We start from the raw sequence: 16798 nt of genomic DNA, 5'->3' as shown, positions 1-16798 counted from the left end.
GCCCCCATCTCCTCCTGGAATTCCCTTGGCTCTTGTCCCCAATTGCCGGTTAGCAGTGAAAAGCACAAAGAATGGAAGATATTGCTTTTCACCCTTGCGATAATAGTGTAGTTCGAATGACGCCACGGGGCGAGGACGGGGCGGCGTGGTGCGCATGATCGCCTGGGTCAGCGGCGGATTGTGTTTGACTCTCGCTGGTCTGAGACGGCAGGTTCAAGCATTGACTGGACTGGACTGGACTGATAGCTTTCCCGGCCTTACCTTCCGTATTTCGAGCCGCAGCAGATAGAAATGGTGGGTATGGTGAAAAAGAACAAAAAGTGCCAGTGGGAGAAGCGAAGAAAGTAAGGTCTCGGGCCTGGTTTCCCGGGGTTGATGCTGCCCACGCCGCTTGGGTAGCTCTTGACATCTCTGGTCGACCACAGCGCCAGAGTGTAGGGCGTAGGGCTTGGGGCTAGCGTTCAGATTGTGAAAGGAGGGTTGCGCGACTGCCCTCGACGGAATTGGATTCACTCGGTTTTCTTTTGCTCGATTTCGTTGCTCAGCGATGAAGTGAGAGGAAAGCGCAATGGAAAGAATAATAAGGAAGCAAAACTAAAACAACGCTTCAACTGCCGCGGAACATCCCCTCAGAAGGAGAGGAAAAAGGCAAGCAGGACATGGAAGAAGCAAAGAAAGAAGAGAAAGGAAACTGCTCGTCTAACCGCAACTACCTATTCTTCGCCCGATCTGGTTGCCCGTCTTTTCCAAGTCACAACGTAACCATGTAGCTCAGATCTCGCATCAGTTCCGCTACCTAGGTAGACGGCGTGCTTAACACCGACTCGTCGTCGTCGTAGCTTGGGTCGCCGAGCAGTGGACCTCGTTCTTGACGGCCGAAAGAGACGGTCGAGGGGCGGGGCGACTGGGGCAAGATAGACGACGAGAACGGGCAACCAAGCCGGGGATATTGGCTGCCCAGGCTTGGGAGACGAAGCTGTGGCCGATGTGACTAGATGTGCCCGAGGGTATCCTTGTGGCGCTTGACGTTGTCCTTCCTCCCCGAATATCCGCACGAGCACCAGTCCTCCTCTTTAGGCAGCCCACGCCTCCTAGCTTCGTCGGAATGATGGGTCCACATGTGTCGGTTCAGGTCCTTGTTCTCGGCCCCGCCCACGCCGCAGATGTCGCACCGTCGACGTTTGGTATGGTTGTTGACATGCTTACTGTGGATGTGGAAGACAAAGTTAGCTTCTCTACCGGGATCGGAACTGCCGACCGGGGCGGCGTGAAGAAAAGGAAATGCTCACTCTAGGTCGCACTGCCGGTCATACGACTTTGTGCAACCTTCCACACCGCACACGAAGGGCTTGTCGGCGGCAACAGCACCAGAAGATGGCCCCGCCTGAGCAGGGCCGCTGTCTGGGAGCCAGTACGGCTGGCTTGTGGTATCATCGGGGTATTGGGCGTAGTCGACGGGTTGTTGGTGGGCGTTTGTCTGATCCACAAGAGGGTCAGTAAAGTCCGGCGGCTGTGCGGTCCCAAAACCAGCTGTAGCGGGCTGGGCGGAGAGCGAGGCGTCTTGATCGGGCCAAAACGGCGGCGGATCGGCGTTTGCATCGGTGGACATGGCGAGGTCAGAAAAGCGAGCATCGAAGTCCGGGTCGATCCCCGTATTGTCGGCGTTAGGGTCACTCATATCTCTGGGTTGAGGCATGTAAACACCTTCGGCGAGACTGGCAACCCCCAAGACCGATGAACAAGGGCTCTGCTGGCTTGGCCCGTGGTAAGGTTGTTGGGTGGGGGGGGATGGCCAAGGAGAGGAAGATGGAGATTCGTAAGATACTGGAAACGGCGTACTGACATAATAAGGGGGCTCTGCCAAGGTACCCTCTGCTGAGAAATCCGCGGGGGGAGGGTGCGAAGTTAAGAGCCGAGGGTCGATGGTCCCTTGTTCTGGGTTCCAACCCGCGGCAAAGGGATTGGATGCTCGTGGAGCTCGAGACCCATGCCTGGACCTCGCACGAGAGGATGAATGCAGAGGCATCTTCACCACTTTCCTGACAAGGATGGCGGGTATGTATGTTCCGAGTGGTCAGATGTTTTGGTGCCCAAGGCGCCTGTCGGTACTGATGCGCGCCTGGACGGCAGTGGCAGGGTTTGTGCTAGTGTTAGTTGGAACTGTATCGATACAGCTCAGTAACCTGTACTTTACGATGAACACAGCGTAACGGAGACAGGATAACACACCTTCTATGGCACTGTGCGAGGCTGGTTCAGTTAAACGAGAGGGATTGGAAGCTCTGTTTGCCCCCGGTGACCTTTGGCAAACAGCTTCGGATACCAGCATGACTGCGAGAAGCGCAACTCAAATACAAAGACCCCATCGCCTTGCCAGCGAGGCCGTAGGCCACAAGTTGGAGGCATTCCGATGAATCTGGTATACGGCCTCCAAGCGTCCCGTAAGACTCTTGGAGGCTGATAACGAGGCAATACAGAGAGCAGCCCCATCTGGGATCCAGATCTGCAGTGAGGCCTAGGGGCAGTGAGGCCTACGGCAGGAAATAGCGGAACACCAAGCCAGGGCTCCGCGCGTTGTTTGAGTTTCGGCCAATCGGGTATGTGTTAGCTGCCGACTGCCTCCTGTTTTGAGAACTCGCCAATAAGGCTCTTGAGTCAGATTGTCCAACAAGTCAGTTTTCACCGAAACCCACCATGAAAATCGGAGTGGTGAGGTCTACAAGTGGGCCAACGGGGGGCATACGATGACGTGCGCCCTTATGCCGTGGCGTTCGTCACAGGAAAGTAACCTAGGTGCCTAGGTATGTACATTCACGGCCTCCATGCAACCGAAGTGAGACTCTCCAGGCGAGGCAGTTTACATTTTTCCGTCTGCCGCGCCGCCAAATATGTGCAACACTCTACACGGCGTCCATTGGTGTGTCACAAGCCAGAAGGCTACTTGGGAGACATGATCAACTGGAAGCTGCGGCGGGGGAATGGTGATAAAACCACGGAAGGTCATGAGCGGTAGGTAGCATCTAACCCGAAAGGTAGGTAGGGTTTTGTAGCTGCCTCCGGCGTCTTCCACGGCGGTGATTCCCCCCGCCGAAAGTACCTACCTAAGGAAAGCAATGCCCGTCGATACGGGGCTTAATGTGGAAGCCCGTGAAATAGGTAATTTTCCGTAGGACTCAAAACTTTGAAGTCTATTCAACGTCAGCAGAATTCCCAGGCCGTCTCCTCCAAACGTCAAGAACCACGAAGTCCGCATTTAATACTATTCCATCACTATTATCTCGGTATTTATCGCTCCATCACACAATGTCCTTACCCAGCGTACGGCCGTCTGCGTCCTCGGCTTCCAATGCACCTGCTGGAGATGACCGAGACCACAGGCAGCGCGAGAACGACAATGTCGCAACACCCCGCGACGTACCAAGCACAGCCGATAATTTCGAGCCCGTGTATTGGCGTTGCAGCAAGACGGAATGCAACCCAGGTGGTGTACAGGGGTGGCTGAAGAAGATTCGAGATCGGAACGCCAACGGTTTTCCGATTCTTGACAAGATCTGCCACCTAGGCTTAGCTGTTACTCAGGTTGCACACTCCTACCGCATACGATTGAGCTACACGACGTCTGCCCAGGGCGATCTGCTGCAGTGGCACGAAAGCGACGCAGACCATGCGCTGCCAGCCGGGGAGAAATGCCTGGCGTTACCACATAGGCCCTTCACCAAAGAGCCTTGCAACTGCAGCCAGGACAGCACAAGTCTTCTCCGCAACAGCAAAAAGACATGGATTAGCCTTCTCGGTCGCTTATGCTTCTTTCACCAACGGCTCACTCCCCACGCCTGGTCTTGTTGCACACATTACCAGCACTCGTCCCCGATACCCATGTCCTTCCGAAACGAAGGTTGCCATGGTTGCCGCACATATCTCAGGGACCGAACATGTACTTCATGCTTCCTTGTAAACTCTTACGCCGAGCCCCTGGTGTACTTGAACGAGGGGCTCTACACCAGCCCGCATGGGTCGCACCCGTAAAACAGCTTCATGATGTTCATGTGCACGTGGCCCCACGAGTATCCCGCGTCCTACCCTTAATTACAGCGGACCACTGACAGCTTCCCTGACCTATCGAATCGGCTTGGAAATGACGGGACAGTACGGGCCAACGGTTAACAGAATCAGCTTATTTCTACAACCTTTAGAACGAGGAGCGCTCCACCGGATGGGGGATGTTTCGGAGCATCATATCATGCGGAACACGATCCTGGCAATCAGGGGCATCTGTGATGTGTGGGGGCCGCTATTGAACCCTATTAATGCGGCGGCGGGTGGAATGAATTAGGGTTGAGTTGGTTCTCCTAGAACTATGCTGTATCATTAACTGAGCAGACTCCAGCGACCGGTTTTATGTGGCAGGGCAGAATTCCGTAGACTATCAGAATCAAGCGTCGTTATTCAAGTCAACAACGAGATCGAGGAGAACACTCCCAAGTCTCTGATCGCCCGGGCAACGTCTCCGGGACGAGCAATACCGGTGAAAACGGGTCACCCTGGCCCCCTGAAATATGTGATCTGGAAAGGCTCAGGGGCCTCGGCAGGAATTCATGTTATCACGAAAATATTCGCTACCTACTAGCTACCTACTCGAAGTAAATAGTGCTGGAAACCCTTTGGGACTTTCTCTACTAGACCGGGATATTCGACCTGTCATGGAATAGGCTCAAGGGCATCTAATTTGGATGGCGTGGAATCTATTTGATGCCTGGTTCATCTACACAGATACAGTCTCGTCGTCCTATGTACATCTTTTCCCCGAATGTAGTTTGAATCCCTAGGCACTACCCTAAGTGCTCCAGGCAACACCGTCGACTGCCATCTAGACGGCGGGCTCAACAGCCTGAGGGTAGTAGAAGAGGTCGGTAGGGTCAATCTGCTTCTTGATGTCCCTCAGACGGGGCAGGCTCTGCCTGTAGTAGACGTCCTGAGCCTCGGTCCGGCTCATGCGGGGGTCGGCGTAGTTGACGTACATCCCCCAGTCCTTGCCCAGGCCTTGGGTGAAGTTGCCGACCCAGCCGTCGAGGAACGAAAACCCGTTCTCGGGGTAGTCGCCGAACATGGTGCGGTCGTACAGCTCGTAGAGGAAGAGGTGCTTCTTCGGGTCGCGGTACGCATACGAGCCTGCCTCGGTGGGCACCTTGGTGATGGCCGAGTTCGGCCCGCCATACAGGTCGATGATGAGGAACCAAGTGCGGGTGTTCAGCCGGGCGACCTTGGTCCAGTAATCGGCGACGTTCTGCAGCACATCCTCCGGGAGTGCGGGGGTAACCAGGCTCTTGGAGTAGAAAGTCTCGACCTATTCGCTCGTGTTAGTTTTTCGATCCGGAGTATTATTCAATACAACCCAGGGGGTTAAGGGGCACGCCATACCTGCTCGTACGGGCGGGTGATATCAATCTCGTCGCTGTAAGCGTAGTTCTCAAAGGCTCCCATCCAGTCGGTCTCCTTGACATCCGACACGTTCGCGTGCAAGTTCTTGAGGAGTGGCTTGAGCGCGGCCTTCATATCACAGGCGTTGCCGTAGTACATTCCTTGCAGCTGGGTGCCGCTCCTGTCGCCGAGAACCCGCATGTTCATCTTCTCCGGCATGCCACCGGATCCGAGCCAGTCCTGGATGTGTCCCCATCCCTTGACGATCGCCGTGGAGTTGCTCCAGGGCAACCTCACCTGGTAGGTGGTGACATTTTCCGGCGCGGCGAAAGTGTTGAACTGGAAGGAGGCAACAATGCCAAAGTTGGATCCGGCGCCCTTGAGGGCCCAGAAGATATCCTTATTCTCGGTTTCGGAAGCGTTAACGGCAGTGCCGTTGGCGAGAACCACAGTCGCACCGACGATCCAGTCCACCGCCAGGCCGTGCGTGTGCGAGCTGAAGCCAAAGCCGCCGTGCAGCGAATGTCCACCAACACCCACACTGCCGTGATGAGTTCGATGTTAGAAATATCAAAAAGAAGGTACACAGGTTCATTCGGCGTTGCAAAACATACCCAGGGCAGGTTCCGTGGCTGAAAGCCCTCTTGCCTTGCTCATAGATCAGCGTCGCAACGTGGCCGAGACGTGCGCCTGGCTGAACCGTCGCAATCTGGGTCTCGGTGTCGAGCGTGACGTTGTTCATGCGGTCGAGCTGCACGACAAGATGGCCGTCCTCGCCACCAAGGCCGAACGACGCATAGCTGTGGCCACCCGACTTGGGGTTCACCTTAAGGCCAACCTCGGCGGCACACAAGACGGCAGCTTGGATGTGCTCCAGGGTAGTCGGGACGGCGATGGCAGCGGGGAGGTAGGGGAGTCTCTGGTTGAAGGGGTTGACGTCGAGCTCCCAGTCCTCCGAATCCGGCGCGTCGACCGGGACACCGGCGGCCTCGAGACACTCGTCAATGGCGGCTCTCTTGGCATGCGGGTGGGCAGCGGCCAAGACCGCTGCCGTGGTCGAGAGGGCGAACGTGAACCGCATTGTTGGATGTGCAAGCAGAGTAACGTAACCCTACTATGGAAGCTGGTACGTTGGGTGGCCCTGGGAGCAGAGGGATAATAACCTGCCTACATATATGACATGTCCTACAAGTACGTACCTTTAATATTCGGTTTCCACGGCTTCGGGACTCCACATGGAACATTCTGCGCAATTATCCAGCGACAACCCCACGCGGCATGACCGTCGTCAGCTCAGGATCAAGTGTAACCCAAGACAACACTCAGCCGACGGTTATGTCGACCGGACTGCCGATGTTCCTGGAATCGTGGTTTGAGATACAGGAGAGCAGAAATCCCGAACCAATCATTTACACACCAAGTGGGCCAATAAAGTGATCCTCCATGCGAATCAGCAAAGGATCTGCGTCATCCCCTCGAGGGGACCTGGTACTCGGAAGGACTTGGCGTCCACAAGAAGATATTAGTGGGAACATCACTTTGGGGAGTGGATAATAAGCAGGTCCATCCTCGAGCCATGAAAGCTGGGGTAACTCGGACGCTTGCGCCACATGCGTGCAGTCAATGAAGTGGAAAGCGGCCCGACTAAATCTCTAACTACATGTTGTGGGGGCGGACGTCTTCTGCGGACTTCAGGGGGGTGCCGGGAATCCGAGCTCGGCTCGGCCCGTGGTAGCAATACGGATAGAGGCCGTCGACGAAGTCGCAGCGGAGAAAACACTACATGCGAGTAGGTGACCATTGAGTGCGGGAGTTTATCTGGTTGATTTCGGGAATTTAGAGTGGAAGGACGATCCTGAGATGACGACTGGAGAAGCACCACTCCCTCGAGCGTATTCAACACCCGTGGCCATGGAACTTGTAGGGCTAAATGTCTCACTCCATGTCGGCTCGCGGCTCTTCCCCGGAGCATTTAGAACTTGGAGTCAAACAACTCCGCACGTCAACCGTTGGGCCATCTGATGCAGATCACGCCGAAGTCATCGAGGCCACTGACGGGGTCTGCTCATGCTGCTTCGGCACTTGGACGGCATGGTGCGGGAAGCCTTGCATCCGGCACTGACTTGCCTGCAGCTTGAAGCCAGGCAGTCTGCCGTGCCACGTTGGTTGGAAACGTTCCTAAGCACAACAAGGAGCGTTACATGGCTGGAAACATCAAGCCTTTCTGCTCACCAACTCGGACATGCCGTTGCAAATCTTCTGCACCTTGCCCGTTTTTGGAGGACAATCAGAATGATCGTCGATCCCAGATCGGGATAAAAAGGTTGGAGAAGCTTAAACAAGCAAACTCAACTACCGGGAGCCAATCGAGGGCAAAATGGTATCCTTGGTGTTTGACGCCACATCCCCCCCAGAGAGCTATGGCGTCGGCATATTGGCCTGTCACTCGATGGAATGCAAGGACAGGGTTGCCATGGCGGTCAGCAGAGGGCCACAAACAACACCAACTTCACGAAACGGTCTCGACTCCGGCCTTCTTGGTCGAGCTATCGGTTTTTCGGCTTGCATTATCATGCCGCGCCGTGTCTGTGATTCCGCAACGCGGGACAGGAAGACCGGGGGAGGGTTGATGTTAGATAACTCTGCAGCTATCGCCCTCTGGGCCATGAAGCTGGCGTTCCTCACTAGATATCATTTTTGCTCCGCGCTTTGCGTCAAAGTTCGAAACTTTGAACCTCCAACCACCGGCCACAGCCATTCTCAGCATCATCAATAAGAGCACTATCCTATTGGAGAGCACAAAGATATATACCAGGTACCCTCGGCAAGCACTACTGGCTGGCTGCTGTACAACTTTGAGTGAGACAACTTGGCGAAGCCCACATTCTACACCGAGACATTCCAGCTACCGCTTAGCGGTACGGATGATCTTGTGCTTCCCAGGGCCATGTTACTGAGATCTCGGTGATCCAATACATCCAGGTATGTACTAGGCTACCTCTTGGTTTATGGTGCGGCCTAATATAATCGCAGAACCACACCCAAACTCCTTTCGAACACTTGCCACCCTGCTCGGGAGGGATGAAACTCCTCCTCCCTCGCCAAGAACCCAATCCATCGCCCCTATCCCCAGGGCTTCCCGAGCACAGTGAATTCGACCCCGACGACTACTGCGCCCGCCGCCTCGCCGGCCTCGAAACCGGCCCGATACCTGACATCGGACCCGGCACCGCAGCCGCCATTTGGGTCCTAGTCGCCCTCGCCACCTCGTTTCTTGGTCTGCGCATCTACTGCAAGATATGGCGGTCGCGCGGCATATGGTGGGATGATTTGGTCCTGATCATCAGCTGGGTATGCGACCCTCTCTCCTCCCCTTCCCCATGCCACACCATCCTGAACCTACCCCCCCCCCCCCCCCCCCCCCCCGCCCAACCCAAACTAACCCCCCCTTCCCTCACCACCAGACCATGTTCCTCGCCTCCTCCATCATGTCCCACCGCGCCATCACCCTCGGCCTCGGCCGGTACGCGTGCGACATCCACCCGCCCACCAACCTCAGCCGAATAGCATTCGAAGGCGGCGGGCTCGGCTCCCTCTTCACCGTGCTGGCGATCGTGTGGTCCAAGACGTCCTTCGGCATCACCCTGCTGCGGCTGGCGCGCGACCGGCTGCGGTGGGCGCTGGGCGGCGTCGTGGTGGCGATGAACGTGGCCATGGGCCTGCAGGCTGTCTTTGTGTGGGTGCGCTGCGATCCGGTCGAGAAGAATTGGCGGCCGGAAGTGGGGGGGAGGTGTTGGGAGCGGGAGGTTAGTAATGGGTATGCCGTGTTCTCGGCGGTGCTGTCGGGGGTGTGTGATGTGTTGTTTGCGTTGTTGCCGTGGTATCTGGTGTGGGGGTTGAGGATGCGGAAGAAGGAGAAGATTGGCGTGGTGGTGGCGATGAGTATGGGGGTTTTGTGAGTACCTACTCTCTCTCTCTGTGTCGTTATTTTCTCACTCGAGAGCCGAGGTATGGAGGGTGCAGGTGGTTCCTTAACTGACAAAACGTGTTCTGTAGTGCTGGGATAACCTCCTTCGTCAAGTCCGGGCATATTCGGGACATGGGGTCCAAGGATTTCACTCGTGAGTCCCCCCCGCCTCTATCTGTTATCTTTATCGTGTTGTTAATGGGTTGTTGGCACAGACGACGGGTGTTACTTGATAACATTGGCCACAGCCGAGATCGCCACGACTATAATGGCATCCTGTATCCCGGTGCTGCGCGTTCTATTCCGCGACCTGCGGGACGTCACGCCCACGGAGATCAGCTGGACAGGCGTTCTGCAGCACTACCACTATCATAAGTCTGACAGCACTGGGGAGACAACAAAAGGGGTCGTCCGCAGCCCAGCTGATGCAAGCGTCCCCGCCGAAGACGGGAATGGTGGTAACCCGCAAGAAACCCCAGACCAGCCCGACCAGAGGCATAGCCGGACGGCCCCTAAGCTCTGGAGGACCTTATGGGACTTTAGGAAAAGTGCTGGGTCACGAACCAAACCGCCGATAAGAGTGTCACCGGCAGCTGACGCAACCCCAGTAGCACCATATGTTGCCGCTCAGAACATCAGTCAGAGGGTGTTGGTGTGTGTCTCAGGCCAGAGCACACCATCCGAAGGGGCACCAACAGAGGGGGTGATCGTGCAGACACAGGAGTTCGAGATCAAGTACGAAGGAAGAAGGCCACGGACGGGGAGTGCGGCGGGTTATGAGATGGAGAGGATTGAGATCCAACAGGCGAAGTGATACTGTCGGCCGCTAGTGAGGCTTTCTTGGGCCGTCCTGCCCCTGGATGGCCTCTGCTATTTACATGTGTGTTATGACTTTCGACGAGAAACACCCAAGATAGAAGCCTCGTGCGCTCACGCTGTGGATTCAATGTCAGTAATGAGAATAGACCAACGGGCTTGGCTCGATTTCACTAATCTGAGGTTTGTTCACATCCCTATTCTATTCTATTGACGAGTTGACATCCGTGTCCCGGGTCTGTCAGGATTCCTCCTTGCCTGCCTCCTGTTGTCCCTTGCTGCCGGTAGCCGTTGTATCCTTAGCTGCCTCCTGCTTCTTTGCGGCTCTGTCTTTGGCCATTTGTTTCCTGCAACCTGTTAACCTCACGCCTCGAGTGTAGACACAAACCGAGGGTGAAGAGGCTCACTCTTTCTCCCTGATCCATTGGTCCTCCGACGCCTTTCCGCGATCCGAGAGCGGGTTTGGGTCCATCTTCAACTTCAAGATGATATGGACTGGGTGGATGACGTGGAAGTTGAGGATGTCACAGAAGTTGTTTTGTGGAAGTTGCGTTGGACTCGGGTGAATCTGTTCAGGTTGAATCTGAGCGTCGGCCTTTCTCGTTGGGCTGTTTGGGCACAAATGGACGCTGAATTACTTGGGGGTTGCGTAGGTCTGGGATTTTTACCTATTTACCCCCTACTCCGTAGGGGGGGCGAAAACTGTGGGACACGATAAAAAACCTGGGACACTTAATCCCACAACGCGTAAAAACATACCCATTTTCCCATACAAATCTATACTTCGAAATACATTCCATATCCACTACAATCGTATCTGGTATATCTCAAGCCCTTTTTACCATCTACTGGTATATACCGGTAGGCCTATTAGGCCTTTTACTAATTATTAGCCTATAGCCTATTTCGCCAATTGTATAATGCGCCCCCCCCCCCCCGCAACGCGATATCCCTATTATAACCTGCCCCGAAGCTCCCTATACGCTAGTTAATGGATTGCGCGCTGCGAACGCTATTCTTCGAAGCGAACGGCGAACTCGGTCTGGCTATTCTCTTTCAGTTCGATAAGCGGCTCGACGATACGGATCTTTAAAAAGCGTTGTTGCGCGTTGTGCGAAGGCGTTGTATGCTGGGCTATCTGGGGATTCCCCTCTAGGTTTTGGGTAGCCCTGTACGCTTACTTATACCGAGGAGGATACGATATAGGTATATATTATCTTTTACTACTATAGATGCTTTCTAGCGTTATCTAAAATAGTTATTTGTATAGCTAATAAGCTGTACGAACTATATAGGATAATAGGTAAGCCTCTAACAGTCTAGTAGCTATAGTAGTTTATAGATAATAATTTAGATCTCTTCTTTAAGAAGTATACTATAGTTAATATTAAATAGTACCTCTTTAAACTAAATTATAACTCTATTAATAAGTAGTTTAATTAGTATAAAGCTATATTAGTAAAGTTTAAGATCTAGGTATATAATATCTAGAATATTAATAAAGTAAATATCTATATTAGAGTAGTAAGAAGTAGTACTATTAGGGTTATTATCTTATATAAGATAGTTAAATATAAGGTTAGTTTTATTAAAAGCTGTTTAGTTATTAATACTAACTATCTTTTAGCTAGAGATTAGTAATCTAGCTAATAGAGAGTTTTATACTCTAATCGCTTTAGTTAATATAATAGGTAAATAGATCCCTCTATATACTATCTTTAAGGCTAATCCTATTAAAGAGTTTATCGATAATAACCTTAACGATATAATCTGCTTTACTAAATCCCCGACCGGCTTCTTAAGTACTGAGCTTACTATAGACTAGCTTAAGCTCTTTAATCGCTATTCCTTTAAATATTTAACCTTCTTTCTAAAATACTCCTTTAAGGAATAGTTCGGATATAACAAATATAGCAATTCTCTTTAGACTAGTATAAAGGTTTCAGACCCTGCCTATACTATAGGTATAAGGATAAACTATAGTATAATATAAATATATCAACTGTTTATTATCGACGGCTTTAGTAGGTACTATAACCTAGCTATTTATAACTATATAGTAGTATTTAATATTAAGATTATAGACCTTCCTACCTACAGTATCTATATTATATAGCTACTTAATATTAATATATTCTCGTTCTTAAAGGCTATCTACTATTAAACCCTAGAGTTCAGATTACTAGTGCTGTGGCCATCTGGGGGGCTCTACAGTACTGTAATTGAATTCGTATAGCCTGTAGCTATATACTGGTATTTTGGTTGTAGCGGTACGATTACTGGGTGGCTAGTTATCTTAGCTTGAAGAAGGTTGGTTCTTCTTTTCACTAAGTGTTGGTTTCTCCTGAATCGAGCTACCCTATACCTACCCTATACCTAGGTTTCCTAAGCGAGCTACCCTACACCCAGTTGTTCCCAACTGGCCTACCCTACACCGCTTGGCATCCTAAGCAACCTACCCTATACTGTAGTTAGCTCCTAAGCAGCCTACCCTATATTACTTGGCCCTAACCGGCCTACCTTATACCGGTTTTTAAGGTAGTAGTGTAAGTAGGCCCGGGCACTTCTGGGTGCGGCTGCGAGTAGGTGAGCCCATTTTTAGTTAAACCTATATAAATGAGTTTTACGGGATTTAGTTTTTTACCGCTAAGACCGTTGGGCCGAATTCGGTACTACGCCCCGGTCGGTAGGTATATAAGAAGGAAGTAGTAAATCCAACTCCAGTAGTTAAGATAGTAAATATAGAGGTATTCCTAAAACAATAGTAGTTTACCTACTAAATTAACTACTATTATAGGGCCTAGGCCCTATAATTACTGCTGGTAGCTAAGTAATAGTACTGTATATTGCTTCTCTAAAGTGTATTATAAGCTCTGTTAGTGTATGTACTATAGGGCCTTACCTATTTAAATCTTAATAGGTTATAAGCCTGGAAAAGTACTATTTCCAGCTGTAGGTTTATAAATTGCCCTATAATTTAAAGCCTTTAAATGTTATAAGCTTAGCCTGTTTCTACTATTTATAGTTTAGAATCTCTAAATTCTTTGTTTCTCTAAGCTAGAAACTACTATAGGAACTTCGACCTATAGATAGACCTCTTAGTATAAGGTTGTTAACTATACTAGATAGCTGATAGTTAATATAGAGCTTCTAGGGGCCTATATTTTAACTTTTCTAACAAAGCCTGAAACGTTGGTTTTCTCAAAGAGATAGAAAAATCTAGCTTAACTTCGAAAGTGTGACGAACCTGTCTCTGGACCCGTCCTGTTAGGGTTCAGTATCGGTCGAAGGTATTCTCTCAAGGGTGCTTAGGTTCGGTGCAGCCAAAAGGTGCACAACAAAGACTTGTCTCAACAGTAGGCTCTCGATCTTGTAGCGAACTGTAGTTGTGATTGCTAACTGGAGAACTCCCAGAGCTCTCCAGAACGAGTGACTATATACTATCTAAGTCCATAGGTACCTTCGTACTTTTCCCTAGGAACATAGGGAACGGTAGCCGTTCCCTTCGTTCCTTATGGCACCTGAGGAACGGTAGTCGTTCCCTCCGTTCCTCTGCTGATTGGCCGGAGGCCCATTCTTAATGATTGGCTTGGGGCGCTTCCCGCGCAGCCCCCACATAGCCCTGCATGCGACCATGACCGTGACACGATGCCCCTCCTCCAGGTCTTGCGTCCCGAAAGACTTGCCAACCTCCCCATCCCTTAAGTAGCGCCAACAGCCCGAATCCCAGGTGGGTACTCTTCTTCCTTTACCCCCTTACCCTGCTGATCATCATGGGGAATCGCGTGGAGAAACCCACCAGGTCGTTGACCGCTGAAAAGAAAGCTGAACAACGCGACGCCCTTCTTGAAGCCATCCTCCGAAACGCCATCACCATGAAGCGTTCCTGTTCCTTCTGTGAATCTCGGGGTTACACGTGCAAGGCGTCTCCCTCCGACTCCGCGAGTTGTTATGAGTGCGTCTCTCACCATGAGCCTCACTGTGACGCTCAAGGCGTTACTCTGCAGCAACTGCGTCGTATCACTAGCCAGTACGATAAGTTGGACGCTGAAATGGAAGAAGCCGAGCGCCAACGGGCTGAACTGGACGCGAAGATAAATCGTCTTCGTCTCTCGAAGAAAAGGTGGTCTGAGAAGATGTCTCGTGCCTTATCCCGTGGTGTCACTACCATCGAGGATTTGGAAGAACTGGAGCGGCAGGAAACAGAAGAGTCGAAGCGACGAGAGGCTGAGAATGCTGCTGCTCAGTCAACAGTGGAGCCTGTTCCTGAGGAGGCTTTGTCCGACCCTTCCTGGGTTCCGAGGTTCGTGTTTGCCGTGTTGCGTGGCGTTGGTTCCTAACCGTTGCTTAGTGCTTCCTTCGCCGACTTCCCTGCCGACTTCGACTGGTCCTTGACGCCTCCTTTGGTCGATCCGGGTTCCTCTGGTGGAACTCCTGGAGTTTCTCGGGGCAGTTGAGATTCGTAGCTGGTTGCCATGAATTGTCTTCTGGACCAAAGTCCAGCCACTTGACCAAATACTCCAACTGTCCTTTCATGATGCGTGAGTCTAGGACTTCCTCAACGTCCCATTCCTCCTCTTCATCTTCTGCCTCGGCGTCCTTGTCGAGTCGTGCGCCCTTGGGCGCTGGTTCCAGAAGCGAGATGTGGAAAACGTTGGTCCGTAGTCGCATTGTCGAGGGTAACGCGAGTGCGTAATTGTTCTCCGAAATCTTTTTGTCGATTTTGAACGGCCCGATTTTGCGGAAGTCGAGCTTCCTGCTTGGTCGTTTTGTGCGAAGATTTCGAGAAATGAGGTAAACTTTGCCCCCCTCTTCTAGGCGAGGTCCCTCGAGCCTGTTTCTGTCGTAGAACTTCTTCATCCTGGTTCGTACGAACTCGAGTTCCTCCTTGAGCATCGCGTGCAGCGAGCTCATCTTGTCGGCTTTGACTGCCGCTCTGGGCACCGAAACCTCGGGCCCTTGTCGCAAATCTGCTTCGTAGCCGTAATTCGCGAAGAATGGCGTGACCTTCGTGGTCTCCGTGACGGTGGTGTTGTAGGCGAGTTGTGCCGTTGGCAACAGCTCGACCCAGTCATCCTGCTGGAAATTGACGTACAACCGTAGGTATTGCTCGACGACCTGGTTGAGTCGTTCCGTCTGTCCATCCGTCTGTGGGTGGTAAGCGGTTGAAAGCTTACTCTTCGTACCCAATCTTGTCATCAGAGCCTGCCAAAATTTTGATGCGAACTTGGTGTCCCTGTCTGTGATCCATTCCTCCGGCCATCCGTGGACCGAGGTGATGTTGCGGTAGATCACATCTGCGAGTTGTTCTGCTGACCATGTCTCCTTGTAAGGGAGGAAGTAACTCCACTTGGTGAGTCTGTCCACCATTGTGAGGATGCTGTCGTATTCCACTCCCGTTACTGAGTCCTTGGAGACTGGCAGTTTGGTGATGAAGTCCATCGTCACCGAGCTCCATGGTCGTTCTGCGACTGGCAATGGTTGCAACAGCCCATATGGTTTGTGTCGTCCTGGTTTGCTTCGTCCGCAGCGGTCGCACTCTGCTAGGACTGCTTCTGTCGCCTGTTTGATTCCTGGGAAGTCGTAGTTCTGCTTGACTTTCGCGATTGTCTTGCCGATTCCCATGTGTCCCCCGAGTCTTGACTCGTGGATCTTCTGAATGAGCTCCTTTTGGTCACCAAGCCTGACGTAGGCCTTGTCGTGGTACCAGAGCCTCGTCCCTTCAAGTCGCAACCCTGCGATCTTGGATTCTGGCTCTTCCTGCCATGCATCGCGCTTGTCGTCCGCGATGATTCCCTGGAAGTCTCGTTCCAGTCTCTGTTCTCTGAAGGTCGCACAGCATTCTACAAACGGTTGCAGAGGCCTGGCTTCGGGATCTTCCGACTGTTGCTGAAGTGCTGCGATCTCGTAGTCTTCAGTCGGTTGGGAAGCGTGCCGTAGCGATCCGTCTGTCTGTTGATGTAGCAATGGTGGTGAGACTTCGGATGTGTTGTCGTGGTGATCCGCTCTCCTACTCAAGGCGTCCGCTCGTGCGTTCTCTGAGCCTTTCTTGTAGTGGATCGTGAAGTTGAATTCGGACAGAAATTCTGCCCATCGAGTCTGTCGTCCGTTCAGCACCTTGGTGGTGGTGAAGTATCGTAAATTCTTGTGATCCGTGTACACCTGAACTTCGTGCGTCGTGCCGCTGAGATATGGTCTCCATTCCTGAAATGCTTCAATGATTGCGAGAAGCTCCTTGTCGTGGATTGGGTAGTTAAGCCTTGGTCCTTCGAGTTTCTTGGAGAAGAACGCAACTGGATGAAGCTTGCCGTCCTTGTCCCTCTGACCAAGTTGTCCTCCGATCGCGAAGTCCGAAGCATCAGCCTCGACTTCGAAAGGCGTGCTTGGATCGGGCAGCATGAGCACCGGGTCGGCGATGATGGCATCGCGGATCCGCTGGAAAGCCTGCTCGTGCTCCCGCTTCCACTGGAATGTGGCATCCTTCTTGGTAAGTTCGTGTAGAGGTCTCGCGATATCGCCAAAGTTCTTGATGAACATCCTGACAAAGTTGGCGAATCCGATAAACCCCCTAACCTCTGTGGCGTTTGTTGGTGTCGG

General features: G+C 52.3%; 4 protein-coding genes across 4 annotated transcripts; 1 reads left to right on the top strand and 3 right to left on the bottom strand.

Moving 5' to 3' along the window:
- Positions 1-991: 991 nt before the first annotated feature.
- B0H64DRAFT_316477 (uncharacterized protein) lies at positions 992-1678 on the bottom strand (the record flags this gene model as incomplete). The annotated part of the gene is made up of 2 exons (XM_062800288.1): positions 992-1205; positions 1290-1678. 2 exons carry the CDS (start codon positions 1676-1678, stop codon positions 992-994), a joined length of 603 nt encoding a protein of 200 aa, XP_062663035.1.
- A 3019-nt stretch (positions 1679-4697) lies between these two features.
- Positions 4698-6756, bottom strand: B0H64DRAFT_355692 (uncharacterized protein). Its single transcript, XM_062801564.1, has 3 exons — positions 6033-6756; positions 5419-5959; positions 4698-5344 (listed from the first exon to the last, which is right to left on the bottom strand). Exons 1-3 carry the CDS (start codon positions 6497-6499, stop codon positions 4868-4870), a joined length of 1485 nt encoding a protein of 494 aa, XP_062663034.1. The 5' UTR covers positions 6500-6756; the 3' UTR covers positions 4698-4867.
- A 1355-nt stretch (positions 6757-8111) lies between these two features.
- Positions 8112-10352, top strand: B0H64DRAFT_430516 (uncharacterized protein). The gene is made up of 4 exons (XM_062805934.1): positions 8112-8769; positions 8883-9373; positions 9475-9539; positions 9601-10352. The coding sequence occupies exons 1-4, from the start codon at positions 8500-8502 to the stop codon at positions 10197-10199; spliced, it is 1425 nt and encodes a 474-aa protein (XP_062663033.1). The 5' UTR covers positions 8112-8499; the 3' UTR covers positions 10200-10352.
- B0H64DRAFT_388847 (uncharacterized protein) lies at positions 10335-10884 on the bottom strand. Its single transcript, XM_062803290.1, has 2 exons — positions 10609-10884; positions 10335-10548 (listed from the first exon to the last, which is right to left on the bottom strand). Exons 1-2 carry the CDS (start codon positions 10671-10673, stop codon positions 10443-10445), a joined length of 171 nt encoding a protein of 56 aa, XP_062663032.1. The 5' UTR covers positions 10674-10884; the 3' UTR covers positions 10335-10442.
- Between the last annotated feature and the right edge of the window lie 5914 nt (positions 10885-16798).

Source organism: Chaetomium fimeti, assembly GCF_033439085.1.
Source record: "Chaetomium fimeti strain CBS 168.71 chromosome Unknown B0H64scaffold_2, whole genome shotgun sequence".
NCBI classification, from domain to species: Eukaryota; Fungi; Ascomycota; class Sordariomycetes; order Sordariales; family Chaetomiaceae; genus Chaetomium; species Chaetomium fimeti.
This window is presented reverse-complemented; position numbering and strand designations above follow the sequence as displayed.